Source organism: Tamandua tetradactyla, chromosome 2, assembly GCF_023851605.1.
Source record: "Tamandua tetradactyla isolate mTamTet1 chromosome 2, mTamTet1.pri, whole genome shotgun sequence".
NCBI classification, from domain to species: domain Eukaryota; kingdom Metazoa; phylum Chordata; class Mammalia; order Pilosa; family Myrmecophagidae; genus Tamandua; species Tamandua tetradactyla.
This window is the reverse complement of record NC_135328.1, coordinates 157,153,679-157,176,789: the sequence shown is the minus strand read 5'-3', so window position 1 is coordinate 157,176,789 and position 23,111 is coordinate 157,153,679. Positions and strand designations below refer to the sequence as shown.

The 23,111-nt window shown below is 38.7% G+C and overlaps 1 protein-coding gene across 7 annotated transcripts in view; it reads right to left on the bottom strand.

Moving 5' to 3' along the window:
• DOCK7 (dedicator of cytokinesis 7) overlaps positions 1 to 23,111 on the bottom strand; it is a 444,028-nt gene that overhangs the window by 376,871 nt on the left and 44,046 nt on the right. For all 7 annotated transcript variants that reach the window (XM_077149435.1, XM_077149436.1, XM_077149437.1 and 4 more), the window contains exon 2: positions 253 to 358. In XM_077149435.1, coding sequence (XP_077005550.1) covers positions 253 to 358 — 106 coding nt within the window. The remainder of the gene's footprint in view (positions 1 to 252; positions 359 to 23,111) is intronic.

Genomic DNA, 23,111 nt, shown 5'->3' with positions numbered 1-23,111 from the left:
GTCTAAATGTAAAATCTCAAGGTGGATTAAATCCTGAATATGGAGTCTCAGAGTTGACTTGGAAATACTCCCATAATACCACCTAACACCACCATCCCCAACTCAAATATCAAAAGAAAGTAAGGTAGCAACAAGTAAAGATGTGCCATTAGTGACGGAACCCAATATAATGGCTCTAATCTTCCCAATATTTTTTCATAGCCTAGTCAACAATACACTAATAAAATACTATATTTTAAATATGCTACTTACTGTGGTGTGATGGGTAATATTGCCGACAATATTGAGGTTTTTAAGCAATTGGGGAGAGCCACTGTATTGTCCAGAAATCTGCTTCCTAACTTCAGCTGCCACAGTTCTACAGCAAAGAAAGCAAATACATTATTTAAAAAAAAAAAAAACCAAAAAATGTTTTTTACTTAGTTTAAAATGGGGAGCAAAGGGGTACAGATAGGTATATTAAAATTTCATTTAAAATACAATACAATCTCAATATATTGACTGTATTAGTCTAGGTTCTCCAGAGAAACAGTATGCCCACATTATACACACACACACACACACACACACACACGCACACACACACACATATAAAGGGAGTTTTATAGGAATTGATTCATGGAACTGTGGGGATCAGCAAGTTCGAATTCCACAGGACAGATGCAAGGTGGAAACTTGAAGATGAATATAAATTCCCCAGGAGAAGCTGCAGATTGGAAACTCCATTGACAGTGATGTTGAATTCTCCAGGGAAAAAAAGGGTTGAGATAGAAATTCTTCTTTCTGACTGCTAAAATGCTCAGTTCTCACGTTAAGACTTCCAAATGAATGGATGAGGAGACTACTCTCAACACTAAAGGCAATCTCCTTTTATCATAGTAGATGTTATTAACCATATATGCAATCAGTTGAGGAATGATTTAAATCCACTAAAACAATTTAAATACCCTCCTAGAAATAATCAGGCCAGCACTGGCTTGACCAACAAACTGGACACCATAACCTAAGTAAGATGACATAGGAAATTAACCATCAGATCAACTATGGCTATAAATTCATAAACTACTTCAGGAAACACTTTCCAGTTTATGACAGTAAAACATCTTTGAAATGCTGATGTAGGGCACAGAGTGAAAGCCAACTTATACAGGGCATTTATATATGGCATATCAAGGAACATATGTTGGTCTATTAAAGTTTACATATTTTAAAAATATAAAATTAATTCTAAAATACTTAATAAACAAATGAACATATAAGAAGTAGGAAGAGCTTTCTCCGTCGGCCCGCCGTGCGGCGCCCACGCCCCGCAGCAGCCGAGCCACCCGCCCTCCTTCTCCCCTCTCTTTCTCCGCCGGCCCGCCGCGCGGCGCCCACGCCCCGCAGCAGCCGAGCCGCCCGCCCTCCTTCTCCCCCCTTTCTCCGCCGGCCCGCCGCGCGGCGCCCACACCCCGCAGCAGCCGAGCCGCCCGCCCTCCTTCTCCCCCCTCTTTCTCCCCCTCCTGCTCCGGCTGCTCTCCAACCACCACGGTGCCCTCTTCCCCCGCCTTCACCGTGCTCCTCCGCCACCAGCCTCGACAGCCTTGCCGCCCTCACCTGTCCTCCTCCAGAACAGCTACTGGGGGAGTGGAGATAATACAGAGCAGCTCCCGGAGCCACGAGGGAGATCAAAGGGACAGCGTACCCCATCCTGGAACGGCTGACTATCTGGGAGAACCAGCTCCGGTGAGATCACCAAGGGGCACGGGCTTTCCTGGGTGGGACGGCAAGCGACCGGAGTTCCTCCCTTCCACCTTCCTGGGCCAGCTGGTAGAATTGGACAGGCGGTCCCCTTAGGCCGCGGCGGCTGGTGCCCCCACCACACGAGGCCCCCCGGAACAACTGAGATAGTTGGGTCGGAAATCCCCAGACTGCGGAGAACAGTGACCGGGGGATCCCTTCCAAACACGTGACTCCCCCGTCGGATGGGAACAGTGCACTCTCCCGGGCTGCGACAGCTGGCGCCCTCCCGCCACGCTTGGTGCCCCGGGCCGACTGGCTAATTTGGCCGGACGCTCTCCTGGCTGCGACGGCCGGCGACCCTCCCCGCGTTTGGAACCCCGGGCCGGCTGGCATTCTTCCAAGACGCTTCGGTTGCCGAACCTCCCCTACGGCGAGAGTTTTCCAGAGTTGAGGGACCCACAGCAACTTTCGCTGGTGGAACCCACAGACAGGCGTGTGTCACGAGCGCCACCTACTGGGCAGGATAGGAAGAACAGAACCCAGAGATTGCACAGAAAAATCTTTCAACCTGTGGGGTCGAACACCCGGGGAAATCTGACTAAATGCCCAGACGCCAGCAGAAGATAACGGATCACGCTCAGAAAATTGAACATATGGCCCAGTCAAACGAAGAAACCAATAGTTCAAATGAGATACAGGAGCTGAAACAACTAATGCTGAATATACGAACAGAAATGGAAAACCTCTTCAAAAACGAAATCGATAAATTGAGGGAGGACATGAAGAAGACATGGGCTGAACATAAAGAAGAAATAGAAAAACTGAAAAAACAAATCACAGAACTTATGGAAGTGAAAGATAAAGTAGAAAAGATGGAAAAAACAATGGATACCTACAATGACAGATTTAAAGAAACAGAAGATAGAATTAGTGATTTGGAGGATGAAACATCTGAATTCCAAAAAGAAACAGAAACTATCCGGAAAAGAATGGAAAAATTTGAACAAGGTATCAGGGAACTCAAGGACAATGTGAACCGTACAAATATACGTGTAGTGGGTATCCCAGAAGGAGAAGAGAAGGGAAAAGGAGGAGAAAAACTAATGGAAGAAATTATCACTGAAAATTTCCCAACTCTTATGAAAGACCTAAAATTACAGATCCAAGAAGTGCAGCGCACCCCAAAGAGATTAGACCCAAATAGGCGTTCTCCAAGACACTTACTAGTTAGAATGTCAGAGGTCAAAGAGAAAGAGAGGATCTTGAAAGCAGCAAGAGAAAAACAATCCATTACATACAAGGGAAACCCAATAAGACTATGTGTAGATTTCTCAGCAGAAACCATGGAAGCTAGAAGACAGTGGGATGATATATTTAAAATACTAAAAGAGAAAAACTGCCAACCAAGACTCCTATATCCAGCAAAATTATCCTTCAAAAATGAGGGAGAAATTAAAACATTCTCAGACAAAAAGTCACTGAAAGAATTTGTGACCAAGAGACCAGCTCTGCAAGAAATACTAAAGGGAGCACTAGACTCAGATACAAAAAGACAGAAGAGAGAGATATGGAAAAGAGTGTAGAAAGAAGGAAAGTCAGATATGATATATATAATACAAAAGGCAAAATGTTAGAGGAAAATATTATCCAAACAGTAATAACACTAAATGTCAATGGACTGAATTCCCCAATCAAAAGACATAGATTGGCAGAATGGATTAAAAAACAGGATCCTTCTATATGCTGTCTACAGGAAACACATCTTAGACCCAAAGATAAACATAGGTTGAAAGTGAAAGGTTGGGAAAAGATATTTCATGCAAATAACAACCAGAAAAGAGCAGGAGTGGCTATACTAATATCCAACAAATTAGACTTCAAATGTAAAACAGTTAAAAGAGACAAAGAAGGACACTATATACTAATAAAAGGAACAATTAAACAAGAAGACATAACAATCATAAATATTTACGCACCGAACCAGAATGCCCCAAAATACGTGAGGAATACACTGCAAACACTGAAAAGGGAAATAGACTCATATACCATAATAGTTGGAGACTTCAACTCACCACTCTCATCAATGGACAGAACATCTAGACAGAGGATCAACAAAGAAATAGAGAATCTGAATATTACTATAAATGAACTAGACTTAATAGACATTTATAGGACATTACATCCCACAACAGCAGGATACACCTTTTTCTCAAGTGCTCATGGATCATTCTCAAAGATAGACCATATGCTGGGTCACAAAGCAAGTCTTAACAAATTTAAAAAGATTGAAATCTTACACAACACTTTCTCAGACCATAAAGGAATGATGTTGGAAATCAATAATAGGCAGAGTGCCAGAAAATTCACAAATAGGTGGAGGCTCAACAACACACTCCTAAACAACGAGTGGGTCAAAGAAGAAATTGCTAGAGAAATTAGTAAATACCTAGAGGCAAATGAAAATGAAGACACAACATATCAAAACTTATGGGACGCAGCAAAGGCAGTGCTAAGAGGGAAATTTATTGCCCTAAATGCTTTTATCAGAAAAGAAGAAAAGGCAAAAATGCAGGAATTAACTGTCCACTTGGAAGAACTGGAGAAAGAACAGCAAACTAATCCCAAAGCAAGCAAAAGGAAAGAAATAACAAAGATTAGAGCAGAAATAAATGAAATTGAAAACATGAAAACAATAGAGAAAATCAATAAGACCAGAAGTTGGTTCTATGAGAAAATCAACAAGATTGATGGGCCCTTAGCAAGATTGACAAAAAGAAGAAGAGAGAGGATGCAAATAAATAAGATTAGAAATGAAAGAGGAGACATAACTACTGACCTCACAGAAATAAAGGAGGTAATAACAGGATACTATGAACAACTTTACGCTAATAAATACAACAATTTAGAAGAAATGGACAGGTTCCTGGAAAGACATGAACAACCACTTTGACTCAAGAAGAAATAGACGACCTCATCAAACCAATCACAAGTAAAGAAATTGAATCAGTCATTCAAAAGCTCCCTAAAAAGAAAAGTCCAGGACCAGACGGCTTCACATGTGAATTCTATCAAACATTCCAGAAAGAATTAGTACCTACTCTCCTCAAACTCTTCAACATAATCGAAGTGGAGGGAAAACTACCTAATTCATTCTATGAAGCCAACATCACCCTCATACCAAAACCAGGCAAAGATATTACAAAAAAAGAAAACTACAGACCAATCTCTCTAATGAATGCAGATGCAAAAATCCTCAATAAAATTCTAGCAAATCGTATCCAACAACACATTAAAAGAATTATACATCATGACCAAGTAGGATTCATCCCAGGTATGCAAGGATGGTTCAACATAAGAAAATCAATTAATGTAATACACCATATCAACAAATCAAAGCAGAAAAATCACATGATCATCTCAATTGATGCAGAGAAGGCATTTGACAAGATTCAACATCCTTTCCTGCTGAAAACACTTCAAAAGGTAGGAATACAAGGGAACTTCCTTAAAATGATAGAGGGAATATACGAAAAACCCACAGCTAATATCATCCTCAATGGGGAAAAATTGAAAACTTTCCCCCTAAGATCAGGAACAAGAGAAGGATGTCCATTATCACCACTATTATTCAACATTGTGTTAGAAGTTCTAGCCAGAGCAATTAGGCAAGAAAAAGAAATACAAGGCATCAAAATTGGAAAGGAAGAAGTAAAACTATCACTGTTTGCAGACGATATGATACTATATGTAGAAAACCCAGAAAAATCCACAACAAAATTACTAGAGCTAATAAATGAGTACAGCAAAGTAGCAGGCTACAAGATCAACATTCAAAAATCTGTAGCTTTTCTATACACTAGTAATGAACAAGCTGAGGCGGAAATCAAGAAACGAATCCCATTTACAATCGCAACTAAAAGAATAAAATACCTAGGAATAAATTTAACCAAAGAGACAAAAAACCTATATAAAGAAAACTACAAAAAACTGTTAAAAGAAATCACAGAAGACCTAAATAGATGGAAGGGCATACCGTGTTCATGGATTGGAAGACTAAATATAGTTAAGATGTCAATCCTACCTAAATTGATTTACAGATTCAATGCAATACCAATCAAAATCCCAACAACTTATTTTTCAGAAATAGAAAAACCAATAAGCAAATTTATCTGGAAGGGCAGGGTGCCCCGAATTGCTAAAAACATCTTGAGGAAAAAAACGAAGCTGGAGGTCTCGCGCTGCCTGACTTTAAGGCATATTATGAAGCCGCAGTGGTCAAAACAGCATGGTATTGGCATAAAGATAGATATATCGACCAATGGAATCGAATAGAGTGCTCAGATATAGACCCTCTCATCTATGGACATTTGATCTTTGATAAGGCAGTCAAGCCAACTCACCTGGGACAGAACAGTCTCTTCAATAAATGGTGCCTAGAGAACTGGATATCCATATGCAAAAGAATGAAAGAAGACCCATCTCTCACACCCTATACAAAAGTTAACTCAAAATGGATCAAAGATCTAAACATTAGGTATAAGACCATAAAACAGAGGAAAATGTTGGGAGATATCTTATGGATCTTACAACTGGAGGTGGTTTTATGGACCTTAAACCTAAAGCAAGAACACTGAAGAAGGAAATAAATAAATGGGAGCTCCTCAAAATTAAACACTTTTGTGCATCAGAGAACTTCATCAAGAAAGTAGAAAGACAGCCTACACAATGGGAGACAATATTTGGAAACGACATATCAGATAAAGGTCTAGTATCCAGAATTTATAAAGAGATTATTCAACTCAACAACAAAAAGACAGCCAACCCAATTACAAAATGGGAAAAAGACTTAAACAGACACCTACCAGAAGAAGAAATACGGATGGCCAAGAGGCACATGAAGAGATGCTCAATGTCCCTGGCCATTAGAGAAATGCAAATCAAAACCACAATGAGATATCATCTCACACCCACCAGAATGGCCATTATCAACAAAACAGAAAATGACAAGTGCTGGAGAGGATGCGGAGAAAGAGGCACACTTATCCACTGTTGGTGGGAATGTCAAAGGGTGCAACCACTGTGGAAGGCAGTTTGGCGGTTCCTCAAAAAGCTGAATATAGAATTGCCATACGACCCAGCAATACCATTGCTAGGTATCTACTCAAAGGACTTAAGGGCAAAGACACAAACGGACATTTGCACACCAATGTTTATAGCAGCGTTATTTACAATTGCAAAGAGATGGAAACAGCCAAAATCTCCATCAACAGAAGAGTGGCTAAACAAACTGTGGTATATACATACGATGGAATATTATGCAGCTTTAAGACAAGATAAACTTATGAACCATGTAATAACATGGATGGACCTAGAGAATATTATGCTGAGTGAATCCAGCCAAAAACTAAAGGACAAATACTGTATGGTCCCACTGATGTGAACGGACATTCGAGAATAAACTTGAAATATGTCATTGGTAACAGAGTTCAGCAGGAGTTAGAAACAGGGTAAGACAATGGGTAATTGAAGCTGAAGGGATGCAGACTGTGCAACAGGACTAGATACAAAAACTCAAAAATGGACAGCACAATAATACCTAATTGTAAAGTAATCATGTTAAAATACTGAATGAAGCTGCATCTGAGCTATAGGGTTTTTTTTGTTTTTGTTTGCTTGTTGGTTTGTTTGTTGTTGTTGTTTTTTACTATTACTACTACTTTTATTTCTTTTCTTTATATTAACATTTTATATCTCTTTCTGTTGTGTTGCTAGTTCCTCTAAACCGAAGCAAATGTACTAAGAAACAATGATCATGCATCTATGTGATGATGTTAAGAATTACTGAGTGCATATGTAGAATGGTATGATTTCTAAATGTTGTGTTAATTTCTTTGTTTTTTTTCTTTCCGTTAATAAAAAAAAAAAAAAAACACTGGAAAAAAAAAAAAAAAGAAGTAGGAAGAAATAACTTTTCTAATCGTCTTAATATTAATGGTTTCTCATCATGCCCCAGAAAACAGTTCCCTATTTTTACTTAAATAATAAAAAATGGAGACTTCTAAGAAGATGGCAGAACAGGAGAGGCAGAGCTAAATTCTCCACCATGGAATAACTAGAGAAAAGGCAGAAAACAACCAGGACGGCAGCTGTAGGGTCTGACGGGCGAGAAGGGATTTCCACATTATGTAAGGGACAACCAGGACAAAATAGCAGAAAAATTATGACTGAAAGGATAAGGTGAATTTATTTAATCATGACTCTCTCTGGGTCTGGCTGCTATGCCAGAGTAGATGTGGGAAGAGCTACTCCTGCCTGCATTCCCATCTCTGCAACCAGTTGGGGAGTCATATTTCAGTCTCACAGCTGGGAGAGCTCATGTAGGAACCCAGATGTCAAGAGACTTATATTAATCACACCCAGAGACCTTGCAGTGGGGTGCAGTGCCAGTTCCCAACCCTGAGGAAGGCCACTGTGGGCACCTGGTTTGAGAGAAGACCAGGCAACCCTCCCCTTGGAAGGAGAGGGGATGCAGAACAGAGCTGATCAGACAATTAGCAGGTGAGAGAGACATTATGTACTGCTGCCTTTATCCCTTTTCCATGGAGGCCCACAGTGCTCACAGCTTGCACAGGTGAAAAGGAAAGAACATGTGAGGGAGAGACACTGAAGCACAAAGAGCTCCTCCCCCATCCCAATGGCCCACAGGTACACAGGGTGTACAGCTGGCAAGAATCTTGTAGGCCACTGAATAACAGAACACTTCCAAGCTGGCTAAGGGATGCGAAAGGTGAAACAGCCCCACAGCCTGAGGTTTTTCCACTCGGAAGTACGGAAATCACCACCCCATCTCTCTCTCAAGCGGAGTCTCTCTGAGGTGCACAGTGCCCAGCCCCCCACCCCCACCCCTCCAGGACCGGTAGTCTCCAGCACTCATGGAAACCTGCTACACTGACTGGATTTTCAGCTGGTTTGGACCCTGCACAGCCGGCTGCCACATCAGGGAAAAGTGGGCTTGTGGGGAAGAGGTGGCCCGAGGGTGCCATCTGCTGGATGACATGGAAAGTGCACTCTGGCAAACTGCTGACCTGCCAAATCTTCTACAGATGTTCAAATAGACTTACATCTCCCATAGGAGACTGTGGACTTGGTCTGACTGGGAATTACTGATAAACCAAAAGCCAAAGGAGAACTTCAACACAAACTCAATCAACTATAAAATCGTTGGGGAGCTAGGGAAATCAACTTTCAAAAGAACCTTATCAAGATAATCAGAGAAGAAATCAGAAGAAAATAACAAAGCACAGGAAGATTCAAGAAGATATGGCCAAACCAAATGACAAAATTAAAAAGCCAGAGGATAAAAAGAATTTGAATAAACTAATCAAAGCAGTACATATAAATCTCCAAAATAATTTCAATGGGTTGGCTAAAGACATAAAGGATATCAAGAAGACATCAGAAAAACATAAAGAAGAATTTGAAAGAGCAAATAGAAAAATAGCAGAGCTTATGGAAATGAAAAATACTGGAGATCAAATTAAAAATATACTAGAGACACACAACTGCAGATCTGAAGAAGCAGAAGAAAGAACTATCAATTGAAGGCAAACACAGAAATGAACAAATGGTGAAAAGATGGAAATTTTTGAGTTGGATCTCAAGGAAATAATGGACAACATGAAGCACACAAATATAAAAATCACTGGTGTCCCAGAATGAGAAGAGTAACAGGGCTACAATGAGTATTTGTGGAGTTAACTGGGGAAAACTTCCCAATCCCCAAAAAAGACATACATATGCAAATCAAAGAAGCCCAATGAACTCTAAATAGAATAAATTCAAATAGACACATACTAATCAGATTGTCAAATACTGAAGAGAAAGAGAAAGTCCTGAAAGCAGCAAGAAAAAAGAATTCACTACATATAAGAGAAGTCATATAAGACTAAGTAGTGATTGCTCAATAAGCACCATGAAGGCAGGAAGGCAGTGCTATGCCATATTTAAGATTCTGAAAGAGAAAACTGTCAACCAATAATTCTCTATCCAGCAAAAGTGTCCTTCAAAAGCGAAGGAGAGGGCAGGCCATGGTGGCTCAGCAGGCAGAGTTCTTGCCTGTCATGCTGGAGACCTGGGTTCGATTCCCGGTGCTTACCCATGAAAAAAAAAAAAGTGAAGGAGAGTTTAAAATTTTCACAAACAAATGTTGAGAAAATTTGTTAACAAGAGACTTGCCCCGCAAAAAATACTAAAGGGAGCTCTGTCAGGTGGATAAAAAAAAAAGGAAGAAGACATCTCTGAAGAAGAGCACAGAATTGAAGTAAGGCAACTTAAAGGATAAAGAGAGAGCAGGGAAAAATAGATCTCACAAATAAAAAAAGGATAGCATGGTTGGTTCAAATACCACCTTTACAGTAATAAGTTCGTGAATGGATTAAACTCCCCAATTAAAAGATACAGTCCGGCAGAAGAGATTAAAAAGTATGATCCATCTATATGCTATTTTTACAAGAGACTCATCTTAAACCCAAAGATACAAATAGATTGAAAGTGAAAGGATGGAAAAAAGTATTCCACCTAAATATAACCAAAACAAGGGTAGCTATACTAATATCAGACAAAACAGACTATAAATTGCAAAGATGTCATAAGAGACAAGGAAGGACACTAGTAATAAAAAGGACAATTTACCAAGAAGAAATAACAATCATGTTTATGCACCCAATCAAGGAGCTCCAAAGTACACGATGTAAAAAGAGGCAAAGTTGAAGGGATCAATGGACACTTCTACAATAACAGTGCCATACTGAATGAAGGTGAATATAATTCAAAGGGGTTGTTTAAAGTCATGTATCTCACAGCTGGGCACTACAAATATATATGTTCTTGCATGAACTACATCAAAGGCATGACACTTGTACAAAGAAGTTAATAATAGAGTGGTATAGCAAAAAACTACCAGTTGTATGCTATATTCAAAAGGACAACCTCACTTGTACCACAATATTACCATAGGTATATAACTGGGGCAGGGGATGAGTTATGGGATGTTTGGGGTTTTCTCTGGTGTGGTGTGTCTATTTTTTTGTTTGTTTTTGAGGAATGAAAATTGTCTAAAATTGAGATGGATAATAATGGTAAAACTAAGTTAGAATACTGTGAGGCACTGAGTATTTATTTGGGATAGAATATATGCTATTTAATATATCTCAATAAAATCTGCAGATTCAAAACAAATAAACAGGAGCTTAGATTTTGTTCTGAACTTCTGTAATTTTGCAATAAAATCTGAATACTCCACTCTCATTTTTTATATTCTTCAGTCCCTCCAGAAGATCACTTTCCACTGGTATTTCTCTTGAGCCTAAAGAATTTCTTTCAGCAATACTCCAGCAGCTTTACTGAGATATAATTCACATAGCATATATTCACCCAAAGTGTGTAATTCAGTGACTTTTAGTATATTCACAGAGATAACCACAATCAATATTAGGATATTTTCATCGCCCCCAAAAGAAATTCATATGCTTTAGTTGTCACCCACAATTCCCCATCTCACCCACACTAACTACTAATCTACTTTTGTTTCTCTAGAGCTGCCTATTCTGAACATAATATATAAATAAACTCATACAATATGTAACCTTTTGTGACTGGCTTCTTTTATTTATTGTGAAAAAAAAACCATATACTAAAAAGCAATAAATGTCAAAGCACACCGCAATGTATGAGTTATAAAAACACACTTTTAGGTTTTTACTCCTAACTGCTTCAAGACACTGGAAACAAAAAGAAATATCAGTATAATGATTCAGCAATCATACTCACTTGATAACTCCTATCTTCTCTGTATAACTCCACCTTCTCCTTTGATTGTTCTCCCAATCTTTAGGGGTATTTGGGCTCTGCCCATTCTAACTTTTCCATTTTGGAAGGGCCTGTCAAGAATATGGGATGCGGGGCGGGCCGCGGTGGCTCAGCGGGCAAAGTGCTTGCCTGCTATGCCGGAGGACCTCGGTTCGATTCCCGGCCCCAGCCCATGTAACAAAAATCGGAGAAACAGAATACAATAAAACAAGAAAATGTTTCCCTTTCTTCCTTCTTTCCTTCCTTCTATCCTTCCTTCCTTCTCTCTGTCTTTCCTTTAAAAAAAAAAAAAAAAAAAAAAAAAAAAAAAAAAAAAGAATATGGGATGCGGGATGGAACTAGTTGATGTTCTGGAGAGGCTGGCCCCTCTGGGTTTCAGGACTTATCTGACCTAGGAACCCATCTGGCAGTTATAGATTTCTGGAAAGTAATTATAGTGCATGGAAGCTTTGTAGAACCTCAGATAGGGTCCTAGGTATTCTTTAGGATTGGTAGGAATGGTTTTGGTTGGGGGTTGGCAAACCATGATAGGTAGCAAAATCTAAGCTCCTGGTGTGCTATGGAAGAGGGCAGCCTGGAGAATAAAACTCCTCATCTAGGATACATTACAGAGCTGAGAGGTTAGGACGGCTCATGTGCATGACTGCCAGTGCTCTTTACAGTAATCAGTGAATATACATGTAACTGACCACAGGAAAAATCTAGCCAAATATCTCAAACACTTCCTCCCCTACAAAACAGAACTCATTCCTTTGAGTTAGATCTCTGTTCTAGGAGAACCCCATGCTGCTCTGTCACGCCCTTGTTTCAGTACTTATCACAGTGAATGGCCACTGCCTTTTTACATTTGGGCAAACCATTTTGAGAACAAGGACTGCATTGTGTCTCTGGCTTTTGTAGAGAGGATAGTACATAGAAGTATTCCACAAACATTTCTGAATGAATGAATTCACCTATTGTAACTAGGCTTGGTTTCAGGTGTGGCTTGATGAAGGAACACAATACTGCTAGACTCTGTTTTGTTTTCCTCTGCATTTCCAGGTTCTGCTTGCTTTGGTTTAGCCCCAACTCTCTTGTGCTATAAAAATGGTACCAGATGTCACATTTGTTCAGGCCACTGTCTCCACAGTGGGCATGTGCAACTGAGTGGGGAAAGAATGGTTCTTGGGAGGAAATTCAAGGCGCTGCTATGAAAAGAAGGGCGAACAGACATAGGCAGCAATGGTTATTTCTCTTATGAGATTAAGAGGCATCAATACCAACTTCAAGAAGTGCAGGAATTAGATCTTGTTCTCTCTTCAGAGTCATGAGTTGACACCCAGATGCCTGAGCGGTGACTGACTGCCTTTGTTTCTAATGAACTACATTTTGATTTCCCAGAATCTTGGGATAGCAGAATTGTTGAATTTAAATGTCACTGGTTCTGTAGAGATAGGAGCTTGGTAGCTACCATGGGCAGCACTCTCACTGGGAACATCCTCAATACCTTGATGGGGACCTAACAGTGACTTACAACTGAAAACAGACCTGTAAGGTTTCCAGCAAGCAGCCTTAATGAGGAAAGCAACTTCTGTATTGGAGGGAAGGGATAAAGCATAAGGAGATGGGGATGGGTGAGATGCAACTGATACTGAGTGTCTTTTTTATATAGAGTCTTTTGATTAATAAAAGTTCTTAATTTTAACGTAATCAACTTTATCAATCTGTTTATGATACATGCTTCATTATACTGTTGAAAAAATTATTACCTTCTCTACCCTGAGATCATAAATATAGTATGTTATAGTTTCTTCTTAAAAGTTTTAAAAGTTTGATATTCACATTTAAGTACCTCCTTTATGGACAAACATGTTTCCTATATTTGAAAATAATGCTTGAAAATAATGTGTCTTCTCCAATTTCTGAGTGTAGTGTTTTAATATGTCCACTGATCAAGTCAATAAATTGCGTTGTTCAAATCTTTTATCTTTCTGATATTCTGCATGCTTGATCAAATGTTAAAAGATGTTTATTAGACAATAATGTTAGAACACTGAATGAATATGAATGTGAGAATGATAGAGGGAGGAGGGCTGGGGGCACAAATGAAATCAGAAAGAAAGACGATAAAGACTGAAATGGTATAATCAAGGAATGCCTAGTGTATAATGATAGTGACTAAATGTACAAACTTAAAAATGTTTTTGCATGAGGAAGAACAAAGGAATGTCAATACTGCAGGGTGTTGAAAACAGATGGTAATTAATATTTTAAAATTTCAACTTAATGTGTGAAATTAAAGCAAAAAAAATTTATTAAAGCAAAAAAAAATATATATTTTGACTTGTGCAGTTTTTGATGTAACTTGTGCGGACAGCTTAGTTGAAAGCCATAAGTACAAGAACCTACATGAGTAGGGCATAAGATTTTGTAGGTTTGTCCAGAGTGATGCCCCAATAAATTCCAGAGTGATTTGAACAGTGAAGAAAAAAGTATTTGCAAAGTCCCCTTGCGGGGATGGTGAGAAAGGGAGAAAATTCAACTTCCCCAATTGGAGAATTCTTGATATTCTCACAAGCAGTGGGGACAACCAAAGCAATAGGCTGAGCCCCAATCCTGGGGTTTGTTCATATGAAACTTAACCCCACAAAGGATACGCTAAGCCTACTTAAAATTAGGCCTAAGAGTCACCCCCAAGAGAACCTCTTTTGTTGCTCAGATGTGGCCTCTCTCCCAGCCAAGAAAATAAGCAAACTCACCATCCTCCCCCTCTCTACATGGGACATGACTCCCAGGGGTGTGGACCTTCCTGGCAACATGGAATAGAAATCCTGGAATGAGCTGGGACTCAGCACCAAGGGACTGAGAAAACCTTCTTGACCAAAAGGGGGAAGAGAGAAATGAGACAAAATAAACTGTCAATGGCTGAGAGATTCCAAACAGAGTCGAGAGGATACACTGGAGGTTATTCTTACGCATTAAATAGGTATCACCTTTTTAGCTAAGGCATAACAGAGAGGCTGGAGGGAAGTGCCTGAAAAGGTAGAGCTGTGTTCCAGTAGCCATGTTTCTTGAAGATGATTGTGTAATGATACAGCTTTTGCAATGTGACTGTGTGATTGTGAAAACCTTATGTCTGATGATTCTTTTATCTACCTTATGGACAGATGAGGAAAACATATGGATTAAAAATAAATAACAGGGGGAACAAATGTTAAAATAAATTTAGCAGATTGAAATGCTAGTGATCAATGAAAGGGAGGGGTAAGGGGTATGGTATGTATGAATTTTTGCCTGTTTTTATTTCTTTTTCTGAATTGATGCAAATGTTCTAAGAAATGATCATGATGATGAATATACAACTATGTGATGAAAACAAAAAAAGAATGTTTATATTGTATGTTGATTGGTTTTATTAATTTAAAAACAAGGAAAAAAATAAAAATGTAATGGAGAGACTGGAGGGAAGCGCCTGAAAATGTAGAACTGTGTTCCAGTAGCTATGTTACTTGAAGATGACTATATGATATAGCTTTCATAGTTTGACTTTGTGATTGTGAAAACCTTGTGTCTGATGCTCCTTTTATCTACCTTATGGACAGATGAGTTAAAACATATGGATTAAAAATAAATAAATAATAAGGGGAACAAATGTTAAAATAAATTGAGTAGATTGAAATGCTAGTGACCAAAGAAAGGGAGGGGTAACGGGTACAGTATGTATGAATTTTTTTTTTTCTTTTTGTTTCTTTTTCTGAATTGATGCAAATGTTCTAAGAAATGATTGTGATGATGAATATAAAACTGTGGGAAGATACTGTGAGTTATTGATTATATATCAGGAATGGAATGATCATATGGTAAGAATGTTCATGTCTGTATGTTTCAAGTTTAAAAAATTAATTAATTAAAAAACAATCAAATCAATGACTTGAGGGAAGACATAAAAAACACACTGGGTAAAGAAAAACAAGAAATCAAAAGTCTGAAAAAAGAAATCACAGAACTTATGGGAATGAAGGCACAGTAGAAGAATTGAAAAAAAAAATGTAAACCTATAATGTTAGATTTCAAGAGATAGAAGAAAGGATTATTGAACTGGAGGATGGGACATCTCAAGTCCGACAAGCAAAAGAAAATACAGGGAAAAGAATGGAAAAATAGGAGCAGGGAATCAGGAATTGAACAAAAACATGAAATAAGAATATACATGATGTGGGTGTCCCAGAAGGAGAAGAGAAGGGAAAAAGGAGAAAGACTAATAGAGGAAATTATCACTGGAAATTTTCCAACTCTTAAGAAAGACTTAAAATTACAGATCCATGAAGTGCAGCATACCTCAAACAGAATGTACTCTAAGACACTTACTAACCCGAATATCAGATGTCAAAGAGAAAGAAAGTGTTTCAAAAGCAGCAAGAGAAAAGCAATCCATCACATATAAGGGAAGCCCAATAAGACTATGCAAAGATGTCTCAGCAGAAACCATGGAGGCAAGAAGACACAGGTATGACATATTGTCATGGTTAGGGACAGGTGTCAACTTGGCCAAGTTGTGGTACCTGTTCATCTGATTGGGCAAGCGCTGGCCTGTCTGTTGCAATGAGGACATTTCATAGGATTAGGTCATGATCACGTCAGCTACATCCACAGCTGATTCCATTTGTAATCAGCCAAAGGGGAGTGTCTTCTGCAATTAGTGATGCTAAATCCAATCATGGGAAGCCTTTTAAGGAGGACTCAGAGGAGACAGATTCCATTCCTGCTTTGGCTGGTGAGCCTCTCCTGTGGAGTTCATCCAGGCCATCCATTGGAGTCATCGGCTTCGCAGCCTGCCCTGTGGATTTTGGACTCTGCGTTCCTACGGTCACGTGAGACACTTTCATAAATTTTATATTTGCAAGTGTTCCCTGTTGGTTCTGTTTCTCTAGAGAACCCTAACTAATACACATATTAAAGATTCTAAAAGAGAAAAACTGCCAACCAAGAATTCTATATCCAGCAAAATTGTCCTTCAAAAATGAGGGAGACAGTAAACATTTTTGGGCAAAATAAATCACTGAGATAATTTGTGACCAAGACACTGGCTCTGCAAGAAATACTAAAGGGACCATAAGTGGCAGATAGGAAAAAAACAGGAGAGAAAGGAGTGGAGAAGAGTGTAGAAATGAAGACTATCAGTAAAGGCAAAAAGAGGAAAAATTAGGTAACATATAAAATCCAAAAGACAAAATGGTAGAAGTAAATACTGCCCTGACAGTAATAACACTAAATGTTAATGGGTTAAACTTCCCAATCAAAAAGCATAGACTAGCAAAATGGATTTAAAAACAGGACCCATCTATATGCTGTCTACAGGAGACGTATTTTAGACCCAAGGACAAACATAGGCAAAATGTGAAGGGTTTGGAAAAGATATTTCATGCAAATGCAATAAAAAAATAGCAGATTAGCTATACAAATTTCCAACAAATTAGACATCAAATGTAAAACAATTAAAAGAGACAAAGAAGGGCACTACTAATAAAAGGAACAATTCAACAAGAAGACATACCAATCATAAATGTTTATACACCAAGTCAGAGTGCTCCAAAAATACATGAAGCAAACACTGAAAAGAGAAACGGACACCTCTACCACCTCTACCATAATAGTTGGAGACTTCACTTCCACACTCTCATCAAGGGATAGAACATCTAGACAGAGGATCAATAAAGAAACAGACAATTTGAATAATACAATAAACGAAGGAAACTTCACAGACATCTATAGAACATAACACCCCACAACAGGAGGATACACCGTTTCTCAAGCGCTCACAGATCATTCTCAAGGATAGACCATATGCTGGGTCACAAGGCAATTCTCAATAAATTCAAAAAGATTAAAATCATACAAAACACCTTCTCAGATCGTAAAGGAATGAAGTTGGAAATCAGTAAAAGGCAGAGAGCCAGAATATTCACAATTACATGGAAGCTCAACAACACATTCTCAAACAACCAGTGGGTCAAGGAAGAAATTACAGGAGAAATCAGTAAACATCTTGAGGCAAATGAAACTGAAAATGCAACATATCAAAATTTATGGGATGTACTAAAGGCAGTACCAAAAGGGTTCTTTGAAAAGATCAATAAAATTGACAAGTCCTTAGCTAGATTGACAAGGAATAAAAGAAAGAAGTTACAAATAAATAAAATCAGAAATGAGGGGGGACACTACTATTGATGCCAAAAACATAAAAATGATCCTAAAAAGATACCATGAATAACTGTTATGCCAACAAATTAGAGAACCCAGATGAAATGGACAAATTCCTAGAAACCCACAAACAACATACACTGACTCAAGAGGAAACAAGATTTCAACAGACAAGTAAAGAGACTGAATCAGCCATCAAAAAAGACCACATGTCTTCAAAGGTGAATTCTACCAAACAGTCCATGAAGAATTAATTCCGATCCTGCTTAACGTCTTCCATAAAATCAAACAGGAGGGAACACTACCTAGATCATTCTATGAGGCCAACATCACCCCAAAACCAAAGCCAGATAAAGAAAATAAAATAAAATTACAGATCAATTGCTCTAATAAATATAGATGCAAAAATCCTAAATAAAATACTTATAAGTCAAATCCAACAGCACATGAAAAGAATGATATGCCCTGATCAAGTGGGTTTTATCCCAAGTATTCAAGGGTGGTTCAATAATGGAAATCAATTAATGTAATACATATCAACAAAAACTAAGGGATAAAACCACAATCATCTCAAGCAATGCAGAAAATCATTTGACAAAATCAAGTACCCTGTCTTGACAAAAAAAAAAAAACTTTAAAAAAGAGAAATAAAAGGAAACTTCCTCAAAATGATAAAGGACACTTATGAGAAACTCACAATTAACATCATACACAAATGTAAAAGACTGAAAGCTTTCCCTGTAAAATCAAGAAAAAGACAAGGATGCCCACTGTCACCACTGTTATTCAACACTGTACTGAAAGTTCTGGCCAAAGAAGTTAGGCAAGAAAAAAAAAATCCAAATCAGAAATGAAGAAGTAAAACTATTTGCAGATGACATGATTCTAGATATACAGAAAGGCCTGAAAAATCTAAAACAAAGCTACTAGAGCTAATAAATTCAGTAATGTTGCAAAACACAAGGTCAGCAAACAAAAATCAGGTGTGCTTCTATATACCAGCAATGAACATTCAAAAAAGAAATTAGGGAAACAATCCTACTTATAATAACATATAAAATAATAAAATCTCTAGGAACAAATTTAACCAAGGACATAAAAGACATGTACACTGAAAACTGCAAACCATTACAGAAAGAAATTAAAGTCAAAAAAAAAAGTAAAAAGACTCTTGTGTTAATGGATTGAAAGATTTAATATTGTTAAGACTGTCAATGCTACAGAAGTGATTTAAAGATTCAACACAATCCTGATCAAAATTCCATTTTTGCAGAAATGGAAAACTCAATCATCAAATTCAGGCAGAACTGCAAGGGGCCCCAAATAGCCAACACTATCTTGAAAAGAACAAAGCGAGAAGACTCACATCACTACTCAATTAGAAAAACTTATTACAAAGCTATAGTAATCAAAACATTGTGGTACTGGCAAAAGGACAAACAGACCAATGAAACAGAATTAAGAGTTTAGAAATAAACCCACACATGACTGGCCAACTGATTTCCAAAACAGGTGCCAACTCAACTCAATGGGGAAAGAACAGCCTCTTCAACAAATAGTGCTGGGACCACCTCTTCAACAATCAGTGCATTATTTCATGCAAAATAATGAAATCAGACCCCTACTTCAAACCATATACAAAAGTTAACTCACAACGGACCAAGGACCTAAATGTAAGACCTAAAATTATAAAACTGTTACAAGAAAATCAGTGAAAATCTGCAGGACCTTGTACTAAGAAGTGGATTCTTACATTTTACAGAAAAAGCACTAGCAACAGAAAAAAAACTGATAAACTGGATAAGACCAAACTGAAAGCCTTCTGTGCATCAAAAGACATTACCAAGAAAGTGAAAAGACACCTACAGAATGGGAGAATATATCTGGAAACCACATATCTGATAAAGGCTTAATATCCAGAATATATAAGGAACCCCATGCTGGTTTGAATCTGATATGTAACCCAGAAAAGCCTACCTTCTCCTACTCCATTCTTGTAGGGGTGACCTTTTGATTAGGTTGTTTCCATGGAGATGTGACCCAGCCCATTCAAGGTGGGTCTTAATCCTTTACTAGAGTCCTTTTAAGAAAGCCCAGGGAGAAAGAGAGCTCAGAGAAAGAAAACACCCACAAAGACATTTTGGAAACAGCTTAGAGAAGCTAAGAGACATACGCCCAGTGCTATTTTGGAGAAAAGGACCAGTGGACACTCCCACTTGCCTTCCCATGTGGAAGAAGAACCCCAGAAACCAGCAGCCTTTCCTGAAAAAAGGTATCTTCCTTTTGATGCCTTAATTTAGACATTTTCATGGCCTTAGAACTGTAAATTTATACCCTCAAAAATCACCTTTGCAAAGCCAACAAGGGAATGAATTTACCCCTGCTCTGTGGGACCAGATAGGGAAGGGGAAGAGAATGACCCAGGACTGTGGTCCTGGGGAATGAGTTATCTCAGAGGATCTCCAGGGTGTGGCATCTGGAGTGATGGGTGCTGCAGTCAGCTTCCCCGCCCCCTGCACCAGGACTAGCTATCCCCATGCTGCAGGCTGGGAGCAAACACCCCACAGCACAGGCCATGACTCCAGATGCTGGAGTGATGATATGAGAATACACTACATCAGAACTTATGGAATGTGCCAAAGGCAGTGCAGAGAAGGATACTTATTGTCCTAATTGCCTATATTACAAAAGAATAATGAACAAAAATTGATGACTAGAGAATTAACAGAAAGAACAACAAACTAACCCCAAAGCAAATAAAAGAAGAGAAATAACAAAGATTGAAGAAGAAATAAACAAATTGAACGACAAGAAAACAACAGAAAGAATCAACATATTCAAAACTTGGTTCTTTGAGAAAAATCAAGGCCAGGTGGGGGAGGAGGATCTGGATGGAGAGAGTGGGTTGGGTCAAATCTGCTATGGTGCCCACCAGAAGCAGTAGGCAGCATGTGGAGAGGGGCCAATCAGAGGGAAGTGACTATCCCTCCGCTCCAGCCTGCCCTAGCTGCTGGTTGGGGAAACCTCTCTGGATGGCTCCATAGCTGAAAGTACCTGCAGGGAGTCCAGAGGAGGGCCTGACCAGCCACGGCCAAGAGTTGCACCGTCAGGCTCTGGGAGTAGTCACCCAGCCAGCAGACACAAATAGTCAACCTGTTAGGCACAGCATGTGGCAGATCTGCTGGGCACTGGGTGCTGCGGTCAGCTTCCCCATCCCCTGCACCAGGACTAGCCATCCCCATGCTGCAGGCTGGGAGCAAACGCCCCACCGTGCAGGCCATCACTCCAGATACTGCCACAGTCAGGGAGGCACAGGCCTGAAAGAAGAGGTACCCCAGGAGTGGCAACTACTGATGAGCAGCAGTAAGTGCTGGTCAGCTGCTGCAGTTGGGAAGGCGCAGGACTGAGGAGAGGAGGTGCCTCAGGGGTACCAACTACTAGTAAAAAGTGGTAAGTGCTGGGAAGTGGACTCCCTATCTGCCTAGGTTTTTTATTTCTTTTTCCATTTTCTTTTCTACCTTTGTTTTAAATATATTTTTTTCTACATTTTTTAGTACTGTTACTTTTTATTTCCTTAATTTGTATATATATTTTTATATATGCATTTTTATTTTTTATTTTTCTATTTCATATTTTTTGCTTTTTATTATTATACTTTGTTGTACATTATTTACTTAATTTTTAAAAATCATTTTCTCTCCCTTCTGAAGGCACAAGCCTGAGTTCACTCCCAATATATCTTGGGGTGTCCCTTTGTGACTTTGGAGCCTAATAGTAGTGAGACATGTGTTTTTGTTATTGGGTTGTTGTTTTTTTTCATATTTTTATTCTACTTTTTGGGTGCATGTGCTGGGAGTTGAGCCAGGTCTCCTGTGTGGTAGGTGGGCATTCTGTCACTGAAGCACTCATGCACCCAGGCCTACCTATTAATAGACTCTCAAGTAGAACTGTACCCCTACATCAGATCTGGGCCTTCATTTGGCAGGGAATTACTGACAAACTAATAGCAAAAGGAAACCTTTAACACAAAACCAAGTAAACACAAAATTTTAGACAAATGAAGGACACTAATGCCTCCAAAACAACAGAAAAACCACAAAGCATATGAAGATCCAAACAGAAATGGCCCAATCAATAGATCAGATTAAAATGGCAGAGGGGTCACAGAATATGAACAACTACTCATGGATATTTATAAAGAAATAAAGTATATCAGGAGACACTAGCAGACCATAAAGAATAATTCAAAAGATTAAATAGAAAAATGGCAGATCTTACAGAGATGAAGGATATAGTAGACCAAATCAGAAATATACCTGAGACAGATGAGAGCACATTCAAAGAAGCAGAAGGAAGAATAAGTAAGCTAAAAGAGAGAGCAATTGAACTAGAGTGCACAAAAGAACAAATAGCAAGAAAGGCGTAAAAATTGGAAGTGGATCTTAGGGAACTGATGAACTAAGAGGCCACAAATATAAGAATCATAAGTGTCCCAGAAGGAGAAAAGGGCTGGGAAAGTTAGTTGAAGATATAATTGGGGAAAAACTTCCCAACCCTTATAAAAGACATCAATACACAAATCAAAGAGGCCCAATGAAGTCCAAACAGAATAAATACAAATAGGCAAACTCCAAGACACATACTAATCAAACTGTCAATGTTGAAGAGAAACAGAAAGGCCTGAGAGCTGCACAGGAAAAGTGATCTACTACATACAAGGGAAAACACAAAAGACTGAGTTCAGACTACTCAAAAGACACCAAGGAAGCAAGAAGGCAATGGTAAGATATATTTAAGATCCTAAACAAGTGCTTCAAGCAATAATTATTTATCCAGCCAGGTTGTCCTTCAAAACTGAGAGAGAGATTAAAATCTTCAAATACAAACAAAGACTTAGAGAAATATTCAACAAGAGACCTACCCTACAAGAAGAATAAAGGGAGTCCTATCATAAAAAAAAAAAAAAAGAAAGAGAGGGGGCTCTGGAAAAGGGCACAGAATTGAAGAATACCAGTAACAGTAATTTCAAGGATAAAAAGAGAGAAAAGAATATATAGATCTGATGAATAAAAATTAAAGGAAAAAATGATAATTCAAAAACTTTTACAGTAATAACTTTGAAGGTTAACAGACTAAACTCACCAATTAAAAGATACAGAGGAACAGAATTACCTAAAAAATATGGTCCACCTACAGCCGTTTACAAGAGACACATCTTAGAATCAGGGACACAATTAGATTGAAAGTAAAAGGATGGAAAAAAATTTTCTATGCAAGCTGAAAACAAAAGAAAGTGGAAGTAGCTATACTAATATCAGATAAAATAGACTTTAAATATAAAG